Source organism: Mytilus californianus, unplaced genomic scaffold, assembly GCF_021869535.1.
Source record: "Mytilus californianus isolate M0D057914Y unplaced genomic scaffold, xbMytCali1.0.p SCAF_5, whole genome shotgun sequence".
In the NCBI taxonomy this organism is placed as follows: domain Eukaryota; kingdom Metazoa; phylum Mollusca; class Bivalvia; order Mytilida; family Mytilidae; genus Mytilus; species Mytilus californianus.
Window position 1 is genome coordinate 49909546 of NW_026262701.1, and position 13835 is coordinate 49923380.

The following is a 13835-nucleotide window of genomic DNA, read 5'->3' on the forward strand; positions in this document are numbered from 1 at the left end:
TGAACACATTAATTTCTGGTTCATAAATACCCATGAAAACCACGAAAATTTGTACCTCATGAATAATAATGAATCCACAGAAATTCATCTATTGTCATCATTTGAAGTTGTTGTCTGTTAATCCATCTAAGATGCACCAAATATGACAGATTGGTTCCTTGTTGGGTAATTAAAAGTGTTGATAATTTGGTCGTTACATTTGCAAAACAATAATCTAATGCACCTTGAGTTTCATGTGACCATTAAACATTATTTCACTTTTCCATGTTTACCTATTTTTCAGTATCAACCATTTGATAATTGTTAACTTGTCTGAAACATGCATGACATATTTGCTACTGGATATAAAGTTCAAATCATATAACAAATATATATGTCTTGAATATAGAAAAAAGAAACAAAATTTAGGCAGCTAGGTCACAGTAACAATACATGTTTATGCATGGTTAAGAGACTCTTCAAATAGAAAGTATGGTTCATCTTTCAACACTTAGAGCTTAAGTGCATTTAAGGTCATGGCTTTAGGTTATTAGTCATGATAAAAATCAGTTCATGTATTGACCTTTTCCATAAGTTTATGATTCATAGACTAAATATAAACTGGAAAAATTGGGCCTGCCAACATTTGACAATTGTATCAATATGTTAAATTTTTCAGTCAATATATTTGTCATATCAGTCCATATTTGAGTGCATTATACTGAAGTTAGGCTGAAGTTATATTATAAACAATAAATATTTGTGTATTACTCTTTTCAAATTTAGACTTGACCCCATATATCATTATCTCTGTAGAAGATTCTTAGTTGGCCTGTTGCACGACAAATTTTCTGCCCATATCAAACATACCCTATTTTTATTGGCAGTCTGAAATTTCATGCCTTTCATCCTGTTTGGCCTACCTTGCGGAACCTGCCTTTTGTATAAATTGTCAACTTGTTCTCGACTTGATTGTGCATGAAATATTTGCCACTGGATGGTAAGCAGTAAACAACCAGTAATCAACCTTATACTGAAAGTTCAAAAATTGTTGAAAAGTTTTTATAATTGTGAAAATTGCGAAAAAATAGGTTTTGCAAAAATAAAAAAAACTTGCATTATAATTTGGATAGCATTATTTGCATGCAGCATTTCAATGTGTCCATTTTTCAACAAATGCATGCAAAATATACTGAATTTACATATATGAGTAAATTAATTTTTTTAGAAAAGGTATGCTAACAAGTGTTATTCAATTGTTAATCAAAGACATGCAAATGAATCTGTTGATTGATTGATTGATTATTTGTTTGTTTAAAGTCTAGTGGCAAATATCTCTATTTAATGTACAACTTGTTGAAAAAAGATCAGATTTTGTACGTTTTTAGCTCAAGTGTGAGCTTTTGCCATCACTTGGGTCGGAGTGAATAGTAATCATAATTCCATAACAGCTTGTCAACAGTTAGGTTCAATCTGTGGTTAAAGTTATCTTAGACATCAATAATTTTGTCCAACTTTCATGGAATTTTATGAAACTTAGAAAGAAGCTTCTCTGTGATCAAGAAACAGCATCCAGGGCAAAATTTTGATAATTTTTTTATTTTTCAATATTTTTATTGATATATTCCCTAACTATATGTGTTTGCGGTAACGTTAAAATAGTCTATTGTATAAGTTTTTCAGACATCAATAATTTTCACAAACATTTATGGAATTTTCTGAAACTTGGTCAGAAGCTTCTATGTAATGAAAAGATAGCATTTGGATTAGGTTTGAAATTGTGTTTTTTTTTTTTATTTTCCTTACTTCACTGAAAAATGGACTAATTTGGCATTTAACATTTATAAGCAGTCTCAAGTTTGTTTTTGTCATCAATAATTTTTTTCTATTAAGCTATTACTAAATTCTTCATAATCAAAAGATATTACACTAAACAATTTTTTTAGTCTCATTATTCTGCATTTTACTGATAAATCAACTTAGTTTATTGCCAATAAACATTGCACTTTTCCACAGACAGCAGCAGTTGCAGGCAGACACATGGTTCCACAGAACCCACTACAAATGTTCTCTCCTTCAGAGTCGTGTAAAAAAATTTGCTGGTGACTATAATGTTCAGGATTTTATTGAACTAATGCATGTATATATAAAACAAAACTATATCTTCTGTGGACGTTTCCATTTGTTTGTCATTACTTTGTTGTTGAATGATTTAGTGTAAAAACTTTTTCTTTCATAATCAATTAATACTATCTTCCATCAACATTTGTTTGCTCTTGCCTCCATCAAAGCTTTTCCCTTCAAATTTGCGCTGTGCAATAGCTGATTCTTTAATGAGGGGTCATGGTTAGGTCACTGCATACAGAAAAGCTGTCGGTGAATTAAGAGTACTGGATGACAATATTTTGATAGCAATACATTTCTGAAAATTTGAATCAGATAAAAAGATAAAAAGAGTCTATGTACACATGTTTTATATAGTAAAACATAGGCATTCAAGTATAAAAGACATATTCTAATATGACGTTCTTCTTTTGCTTTGTAAACAACACCGTGATAAAATTCTCGATATGTCTATACTTACAGTGCAGACTAAGAGATGTACATACTAATGGCTGTTACAATATACCTTCAACGTAAATCCACATGTATAGTAACCTATGTGCAAACGCTATGCCGATATACTGTCATATGTTAAAAATTGCAATTGAAAAAAAACAGAACCTTTATTCTTATTCTGATGCATAACAAAAATAATTAATGCATTAGAGCTTGGTAAATTGTACGAAATCAACATAGAATAAAATTCCGCGAAATTCCATTAATGCTTTTGGCGCATGGAAGTAATTTCAAAACACGAAGTCATACGAATGAAAACGCCAAAGCTGAAGGTTTTTCAGTCGCGTTAACCCTCAAAATTCGGAAAATATTGCATTAAAATGGAGTTTTGAGGTTGGTGTTGTTTTATTTTCTATTTTATTGCATTATTCGCACATTTGCTGATTTCAGCAAGTCAACATGGCGGCTCCTTAGTTACAAAATGTCAACTGTGGATTTGACGGTAGACAATACGAAAAAAGTATAAATTAAAAAAGGCAAATATTGGGGTTGAGAATTAAAAGAATTACACACATTTTTTGTCTAGTGGTTATTTAAGAAGTAATTCATGCAAGCTATAGATTTATTAGAAAATGTTAGTTTTATCAACAGGGGGTAAAATAGAACAGTTACACACACGGCATACACACCCTCGCTTCAGTTTTTTTTATCTCTCGCTAACGCTAAGGATAAATTCGAATATCACGGCCCAGGCCGTGTAAATTTCCAACAAATCTATGGCTTCCATGAATCATTTCTTAATTCATCTTTTTTGTTTAAACTTAAGTATTGATATTTATATTGACTATCTTTTAAACATCTATACTGAAAAGTGTGGAATGTAAGGCTGTGCATGTTCTTCTTTCCAGTAGTGAAGATAGATTGTTTCAGATTATAATACTTTAAACCAATAATTTTGAAATATTGATATGTCAATTTTTTAAATCAATTATTTACTGGATTTCTCTTTACATGCATCTTTTCCCATTTATTTCCATTAAAAACTACATGATGAGATTAACATAAACAGTTTTCTGGTAAATATTTAACATTTGTTAATCTTATTATTTTTTTTCCAGAGACAAATCCATTGACCTGTGATGCAGATAATGGATGGGAGTACCACCAGGGATCATGTTATAAATTTGTCCAAAAATTCAAGACGTGGAATCAGTCAGCGTAAGCATTTAAAAGTCGATAATAAAAGATATTATTCCACTGTAGCTTAATCAATATTTGATTGATTGAGACTATTCCATGTGACATTGAACAAAACTTCACATTCCTTCTCAACACAGGGAGTTTTTACCTCATGCGACATTATGCACGATTAATGAACATAAAGGTTTGAATTTTTTAAATAGCGATACATGTAGTATAGTTATTATAGTGTTAAAAACATTAAGATCAATGATAACTAATTTTGATCGATACTGTTTAACAATGTTTGTCGTGTTAACTTGTAAAAACAATCGGATAAGAAAAAAATGTATGTAAATCAATAGTTTATATTCTGGAAGTAGTAAAAGTATAGGCAGTGGAATAAAACATTAATTTCCCTTGTCTAAGGGAGATATGAAGATTTGTTCACCCTCGAAAAGTCATATTTTCCTCAGGCGATGCCCTCAGGATATATGAATTTTCTTGGGTGAACAAATTTTCATATCTCCCTAAACCAAGGGAAATGAAACAAAAAAATGGCTGAAAAATATTCAATGAGTGACCAAACAACACAATAGTTCACAAATGTATATATATTTGAAAAGTAAATTTGTATGTTGCAGTGACTATTAATTTAACGTATGAAGAATATTGAAGGAACTACTGTGGATTCATTATTATTTGTTGGATACCAGTTTTGTGGATTTTGTTGGTAGAGGTAAACCATGAAGTGTTCAACAAAATACAAATTATATATAGGGTTGTATGCACCCTTTGGCCTAACCATCAAACCTAGTGTTTAACAAAATACAAATTATATATAGTGTTGTATACACCCTTTGGCCTAACCATCAAACCTAGTGTTTAACAAAATACAAACTATATATAGGGTTGTATGCACCCTTTGGCCTAACCATCAAACCTAGTGTTTAACAAAATACAAATTATATATAGGGTTGTATGCACCCTTTGGCCTAACCATCAAACCTAGTGTTTAACAAAATATAAATTATATATAGGGTTGTATGCACCCTTTGGCCTAACCATGAAATCAAGCGTTCAACAAAATACAAATTATCTATAGGGTTGTATGCAGACTTTTGTCTAACCATGAAATCAAGTATTCAACAAAATACAAATTATCTATAGGCTTGTATGCACCCTTTGGCCTAACCATCAAATCAAATATTCAACAAAATACAAATTATCCATAGGGTTGTATACATCTACTTAGGCTTAACCACTAAATCAAGTGTTCAACGAAATACAAATTATCTATAGGGTTGTATGTAGACTTTGGATTAACCATGAAATCAAGTGTTCAACAAAGTACAAATTATCTATAGGGTTGTATGTAGACTTTGGCCTAATCATCAAATCAAGTGTTCAACAAAATACAAATTATCTATAGGGTTATATGCACACTTCGGCCTAACCATCAAACCTAGTGTTTAACAAAATACAAATTATCTATAGGGTTGTATGTAGACTTTGGCCTAACCATAATCAAGTGTTTAACAAAATACAAATTATATATAGGCTTGTATGTAGACTTTGGCCTAACCATCAAATCAAGTGTTCAACAAAATAGAAATTATCTATAGGCTTGTATGTAGACTTTGGCCTAATCATCAAATCAAGTGTTCGACAAAATACAAATTATCTATAGGCTTGTATGTAGATTTTTGGCCAAACCATAAAATCAAGCGTTCAACAAAATACAAATTATATATAGGGTTGTATACACACTTTGGCCTAACCATGAAATCAAACGTTCAACAAAATACAAATTATCTATAGGGTTGTATGCAGACTTTTGTCTAACCATGAAATCAAGTATTCAACAAAATACAAATTATCTATAGGCTTGTATGCACCCTTTGGCCTAACCATCAAATCAAATATTCAACAAAATACAAATTATCCATAGGGTTGTATACATCTACTTAGGCTTAACCATTAAATCAAGTGTTCAACGAAATACAAATTATCTATAGGGTTGTATGTAGACTTTGGATTAACCATGAAATCAAGTGTTCAACAAAGTACAAATTATCTATAGGGTTGTATGCAGACTTTGGCCCAACCATGAAATCAAGTATTCAACAAAATACAATTTATCTATAGGGTTGTATGTAGACTTTTGCGTAACCATAAAATCAAGTGTTCAACAACACACAAATTATTTTTAGTGTTGTATGTAGACTTTGGCCTGACCATGAACTCAAGTATTCACCAAAATACAGTTGATCCATGAATATTGCTACCCATGAAAAATAAACAATTCCACATATCATGCACTCCAGATGCAGCTGCTTATTTAATATGTTGAATGAACTAAACAAATTTTGTCAATCATTTCTCCAGCACTACAAAAGAAAGACTTCAAATTTGGTCAACAGCTTGGCATAATTAGTTGTAACGTGTGAGTTCTTTTCATGTGTGGGTGGCATCTGCTTCCTGTTATCTGATACTTTGTATTATAATTGGAAGAATGAATAGCATAACAATGCTTACATTTTGTTTGCATGCAGTTATTTTTATTGTGTTTTAGCTTTACCTTATATGTTTTATTTTACAGATTAGACTGTAAAGATTTAGACTCTAACCTGGCAGCTGTTGCAGATACTGGTCCCCTACATGCAGTTTCTACAATATCTAGCTTCCAACAGTACGATTCCTGGGTTGGAATTATAAGGAAATACAAGGTAATAAACAGTAAATATTTTTACCGCCCTGAACTTATACTGTATAACCCTTACATTTCAAAAAACAAGATGGTATTTCAAAATTTGATGTTTACCAGGGGAGAAGAATGTATACATTGTATGACTGTTCAATTGGTGTTTCATAAATTAGGTATTATTTTCATGTACAGATACAACAATCAGGCAAAACACATATCACATTGAAAGCTTTAAATAGCCCAGAAATGACAAAATGTAAAACGATTCAAATATGAAAGCCGACTGCCTAATTTATGAACACAACAACAAAAGAAAAAATAAACATGACAAACAACTGCCACTGAATGTTCATTACCCTGAATTGGGACAGACACACACAGAATAAGATGGGGTTATAGATGTAAACAAATTCATTTAAAGGAGTTTGCATTCCCTTGATTGCAGTTTCATAGTCAATTGACTTTAAGGGGCATTAGCTACAAATAAGACAATTCATTCAAATATAATTTTTTGGGGTTCCAAACATTTATTAAAATAATATTTCACTATTACCAGTTACTTTAAGTCCATTTTGTCAAAATAAGCTTGAAAACATCTCTGATATATTATTTGCAAGTCAATAATTCAACTTCTTTTGAATTTGTTTTCATGCAACCTTGAATTTAACCCATAGTGGAGATGGGCTGCCCATGTGTTAATCATTTGATCAGCATGTTCACTCATTAAAAAAATGTCAACATTGAAAAGTGAGCCACCAGGAATAACCATTTCCTTAACTGATCTAGGCATGAACAAAATCTTATAACGGTAAAATGATGATTTACATATATTTCAAATCTTTTACTTGAGATAAAACAGACATAGACCATTCATCATTATACAATTCCCCGTGCTTGTCAAGACATAGACAATTCATCATTATACGATTGCACGTGCTTGTCTGTCTATCTAAATTTATATTTATGTTAATTTTGGGTTAAATGACCATCAGTCTTCAGAGGTCTTCTTGACAGATAATTAGATGGTGCCCTTTTAAAAAAGAGTAGTATGTATGTAATAGCCTAGCAGAAACTATAATATGCAAGCTTTAGCGAAAAAAAGTACATATCAACATTTAAAAAAATGTTGTCTGTTTAAATATGTCTCTAAATCAGAACTAAATGTTTTTTTTCAGACATTCTTTTATACAAATTCCTCTGAAGCTATTGGAATTGATAGTTATATACAGCCAAGTAAAACAACAGAGTAGGTATAATTGCCTCAGTTATTGCACATCTTCCCTACATAGTTTGTGGTTCATCTAAAGATCTTACAAGTTTATGGAGTTTGAATCATTCATGAATACACCATTTTCCTTCTTATATAATTCATCTTAGAATTCCTAAGGGCAGTATGACCCATATGAACAAAAAGAGATGTAAGAAGTTCCTCCATTATTATGACAGAAACAGTAACTTCAAAATGCTCCAATTTCTTATTCAATGTATTTGTTTGGGAAATCACAGCCAAAAATTAGAATGATCTACCCTGCAACGTTGGATATGGCTAGCCAATGATTAATGGCTCCATTGCTTTTTATACTATATACTTCAGTTTAAAGCAAGAACTATTTTTGCTTAAGTTTGAATAAAGTGACAATAATTTCATGTCAAAACAACATCTTATTGTTGCTTGTGCTAAAATAAATCCAGAAAGCTTAAATTGCATTGAGCAGCATACTAGTACTTTGAACTTAGGATGTACCAAAAACAGGAACTTCTGATCAGTGTCTGAGAAACAGGTTAAATATGCCCTACAATTACATTACAAAATAACCAGTCATAAAGCATCTACCATTGCGTTTTCAGTTTATCATTGACTTAAGACTTTGAATATTCCTTTGGTAGTGTTTCCATCTCTTCTACAATGATCCCAAGTCAGTTTTCATTTGATACCAAATTAAGCAATGTATTCTGCATATTTTGAATGTTACACCTATGATTAGGTTATACAATTTTGCTTTTGAATATGTACTACACACTGGTATTTTCTTCTTGACTGGGTCTCATTAAGTGGTTCTACAACTTAAAACTACCAGTTATGACGTAACTGTATATTTACTATTAACAACAACTAATTCAGTTGTTTAATGTTTTATTTCAGTAATTTTGACCCTGCCTGTTTGACTATAAACAGTACAGTTAAGGATGCAGCAAAAGGCCTGTATCCTGATAGCTGTACAACTCCGAAACCATACATCTGTCAAAAGCCTGAAGGTATGTCTGAACATTTAAACTCCAAGCATTTATATAGCTTTTAAGGGTAAAGGTGCTTCATTTTTATTTCGGGGAGATGTTTGGTTGACAAATGGGATAGAAATTATGTCCATCAATTAAAAATTGTGAACTGTAAACAGGACCAAGATATCATCTGGTATTCACACATTTTGTTTGGAAAAATACTCATTTTGACATTGAATAAAATAATTGAGGGTAAAATACAAAATTTCTTTTCACTTGACTAGGGGACTTGCAAAATGGTATTCCTTTAGTGTAGTGATTGTCCCGAAACACCTTAGGGCATCACTGACTAGTTATTGTATTATCTCGTGTGGCCCAATGCAATAACTATTTCAGAAATCAGATTTATTATAAAGTATATCAGGTTTCCTCCTCAATGGTATCACCAGCCCAGTAGTCAGCACTTCTGTGTTGACATGAATTATCATTATATATTAACATAATACTAAGGATTTTTTACCCAGGAATAGACTATCTTAGCTGTATTTGGCACAACTTTTCAGAATTGTTTGGTTATCAATGCTCTTCAACTTCGTAGTTTATTTGTCCTATTTCAATTTTTTTTATTTGAGCCTAACTGATGAGTCTTTTGTAGACTAAACGCAAGTCTGGCGTGCAAAATGTTAACCCTGGTATCTATGATGAATTTACTTTACTGATACAAACATTTATTTATAGTAAATGTTGGAATCAGTAGAACAAACTAAGCTTATAACTATTAATAAAGTATAATAAAGAGTATCTTTACAGGAGTATGTAAACCTGGATATCAACAGCATCAGTCAATGTGTTACTATCTGTCGTACACAGAACAGAACAGAACTGGTGCTGAAACACTTTGTAAAGCCATGAAAATGTCAGTGGTGGACATTACTAGGTGAGTTTATGCACTACTTAACAAGTTAACTTTGTTTTCCAACCAATTCCTTTAGATCAACTTATTCGTGTCCATTCAAGACGTATCTTTCTTTTTTTTTAGAAACATTGATTATAGTAACTTATCTCCCTTTAACAGTATATTCAGCTTGTAAATATTTTGATAAAACAATGATAGATCAATAGATTTTTGGTGTTAACGCCATTCAGCACAATTGGCTATTTTGTGGCAGTAAGTTTTTATTGAAGGAAGCCAGAGTGCCTGAAGGAAAACTAACAATCCTAGGTGAAAAAGATTGGAGTCTAAAGCACCTGCCTTGTGCGAATTTAAAACTCAGAACCTAAGTGTTGACAAGCTAGAAATATAGTAGTTGAACTACTAAACCATACAGCCACTGAGGCCTGATATAACAGAGAAACAGTGTGCCCACTTCATAGGCAGGGTAAACAATCTTGAAATTGGCCATTTCTGTGTTCCAATGTTGATTGGTTGAAAATCAAAATTAACAAGAGCTGTAGTGTTTTTATCTGACAAAAGACATAGGGAGCTTATCTCATCATTTTTCATCCATCGTCTGTCGTCGTTAACTTTTACAAAAATCTTCTCTTCTGAAAGTACTGGGCCAAATTTAACCAAACTTGGCCACAATCATCATTAGGGTATCTAGTTTTAAAAATGTGTCCAATGACCCTGCTTGCCAACCAACATGGCCGACACAGCTAAAAACAGAACATAGGGGTAAAATGCAAGTTTTGTCTTTTAACTTGAAAAACGCTATGAATAGAGAAAATCTGACAGGGGCAAAAATGTTCAGAATGATGAGATCTACATATTGTCTACTTACTTCGAAACTGTCAGACGACATCTTATATGAGTTATTGCCCTTAAATGACAAATTTTATCAAATTTTTCATTTTTGCCTAATATCTGAAAAACTATAATAGATAGGGAGAAATTTTATTACAAAAAATTTATCAACAAGACAAGATCTACAAATAATTCCACATGGTCGAAATCATCAGACGACTCATTATTAGAGATATTGCCCTTTAAAGATTATTATATTTTTTTTGCCTTTTGCCCAATATCTGAAAAACTATTATAAATAGATAGAAACTTAAATAAGCAAAAGTGATCAGCAAGACATGATCTACAAATAAGTTAAAGTTCTGAAATCGTCTGACAACCCCTTATTGGAGTTATTGCCCTTTGAAAATGATTTTTATCATTTTTTGCGTTTTTATACGGGACCTTTTATGAAATACTGTTGTCCGTCCGTCCGTCTGTTCGTCCGTCCGTCGTCAACATGTCGGACAATAACTCAAAAATGCTTAACCAATTTGCATGAAACTTTAAAGAATTGTTTATATCTATTGACCTGAGCTCCCATTCGATTTTTATAAATTTTAGAGTTTACGTTTCCAAGTTATGGGGTTTTATTCATTAAAAAAGGGGGATTTTCCACTTTTCGGACAATGCACAAAAATTCTTTGAGCAGTTTTCATGAAACTTTGGTGAATTGTGTATATCTATTGACGTAAGCTCCTTTTTCGATTTTTATAAATTTTAGTTTTCACGTTTCCGAATTATGGGATTTTATTCATAAAAAGGGGTGATTTCCAGTTTTCGGACAATACCTTTAAAGTGCTTTGAGCAGTTTTCGTGACTGGTTTACTTCTATTAAACTAACCTCCCTTTAGTTTTTTTGATAAATTTCTAAAAGGACATTGAGAAGTTATTGAACTTTATTCTTTGAAAAAGCGACGGGCGTATCATGCGCTTATGGCGCAGCTGTTTAATGCCTAATATCTGAAAAACTATAAAAGATAGATAGAAACATAATTCAGTAAAATTGATCAGCCAGACTTGATCTACAAATAAGTCTAATAGTGGAAATCATCAGTCGACTACTTGTAGGAGTACTTGCTCTTTAATGACGATTTTTACCAATATTGTACGTTTTTGCCTACTATCTTGCAAACTATAAAAGATAGATAGACACTTTAAATAGCAAAAATGATCAGCAAGACAAGATCTACAAAAACGTAAATTTTTTTTTAAAACTGTTGGTTTACTCTATATAGCAGTGATAGCCTTAAGTGATATTTTTATTACTGTTTTTTGTGTTTTGGGCAAAAACTAAAGAAAATAGAGAGAAACTGTCAACAGAAAAAATTATAATCAATACAAGATCAACAACAACAAAAAAAAAAAGAAAAGATTTTTGTCAGGAATTTTATTCTTGTCCACAATGTTGGAGGGATTTCATTGTTGAAGACGTCATAGACCTAGGTGAGCGAGACGGGATCTTTAGAGCCTCTAGTTTAAAAACCGTGACGGTCCACATTTTCATTTTCATCCTAGAAATGTTTGTGGCCTTGAAAGTTCATCATTGTATTTTCTTAAGGCAGCAGACATATGTTAAAAGGGCACAACTCTCAAAAATCAATGGAATGTCTAAATCAACCGTTTTCAATAACCAGTTACAGATCAAGTTTGAATTATGTTCCGGACTGATGATTTTGTGCAGAGTTATGGTCCTTGGACTTCGAAAATTCATGCAAATAATCAGTTATCCACACATTTTTTTGTTATGCTTGAAGATATTGATTGGATATTTGGTATATATTTTAACCATGACAAGTAACAGATCAAGTTCAAATTTTTTTCGGTTCAGATGATTTTTTTGCAGAGTTATGGTCATTGGACTTAGAAAATTCATGCAAATAATCAATTTTCCACCCTTTTTTTCGTAATGCTTGAAAATATTGATTTGATATTTCTTGTTAAATTTATACCATGACAAGTTATAGATCAAGTTAGCATTTAACCGGTAGGGGACTATGTTTTGCCATGCAATACTCTCAGACTTGTGTAAGTTCTGTTTCACATGAATTCCTAAAAAGCCTTTTCAATCTGAATATTAAAAAACTACTGAATAATCTGGTGAATACTTGTGTCAATGGCAATCTTACCACTACTCATTATTTTTTAAAAGTGTTATCTTTCTTAACAAATGTGTATTCCCTTAAAAGACTAGATTGATCAAGTCTTGGAGACTAATTTAAAATCAGTTTGACCTCAGAAATGTAGCATAAAAAAAGTAAAATCACAAAAATACCGAACTCCGAGGAAAATTCAAAACGGAAAGTCCCTAATCAAATGGCAAAATCAAAAGTTCAAACACATCAAACGAATGGATAACAACTGTCATTTTCCTGACTTGGTACAGGCATTTTCTAATGTAGAAAATGGTGGATTAAACCTGGTTTTATAACTAGCTAAACCTCTCACTTGTATGACAGTCGCATTAAATTTCATTATATTGACAATAATATGTGAACAAAACAAACAGACATAATAGGTAAAAATGTCAAAATAGGGGTACAACAGTCAACACTATGAAAACAAACAAATATGTAACACATAAACACAAAAAGGCATATATTGATATTTTATAGTATGTCTTTCTATATTGTGATGTTACACTATTGTTTCAGATAAGGGTGAAGGTTTGGTACTATTAAAACGTTCAAACCCGCTGCAATTGTTTGCACCTGTCCTAAGTCAGGAATCTGATGTTCAGTAGTTGTCGTTTGTTGATGTGATTCATAAATGTTTCTCGTTTCTCGTTTTTTATACAGATTAGATCGTTGGTTTTCCCGTTTGAATGGTTTTACACTAGTAATTTTTGGGGCACTTTATAGCTTGCTGTTCGGTGTGAGCCAAGGCTCCGTGTTGAAGACCGTACTTTGACATACAATGGTTTACTTTTTAAATTTTGACTTGGATGGAGAGTTGTCTCATTGGCACTCATACCACATCTTCTTATATCTATATAGACAAAGCACATAAGCAAAAATGAAAGACAAGAAGAATACAAAAAATTACCGTAGCACAATAACACAATGACGGGATGTATAAGTACCGAGCCACGTCAAATGAATAACATCAAAAATAGATAAAACAGTAAAAGTAATATTCAAAAAGACAAATAAAAGAATACTATAACACGTTATTAAGATGATAAACAACGTCAGTACCCAGAATCTATACTTCAAGACCATCGTGTATTATTTGTGAAGTTGATACGGAATATTTATCAACAAGGTCTTGATATCTTCCGATGAACTTTTTTAGAAAATGGACGAGACGTTCTTTGACATACCCCTGGTTCATCAACTTTCTGCTCAGACACTGGTGACATTTTACAAAGTCTGATTAGCAGCTGCAAGCTCTTGAATACCGAATAAG

At 31.9% G+C, this 13835-nt stretch overlaps 1 protein-coding gene across 1 annotated transcript in view; it reads left to right on the top strand.

The window, feature by feature from the left end:
• LOC127702426 (macrophage mannose receptor 1-like) overlaps nt 1-13835 on the top strand; it is a 149272-nt gene that overhangs the window by 16318 nt on the left and 119119 nt on the right. The window contains exons 5-9 of the mRNA XM_052206624.1: nt 3657-3756; nt 6320-6446; nt 7600-7670; nt 8568-8680; nt 9455-9581. Coding sequence (XP_052062584.1) covers nt 3657-3756; nt 6320-6446; nt 7600-7670; nt 8568-8680; nt 9455-9581 — 538 coding nt within the window. The remainder of the gene's footprint in view (nt 1-3656; nt 3757-6319; nt 6447-7599; nt 7671-8567; nt 8681-9454; nt 9582-13835) is intronic.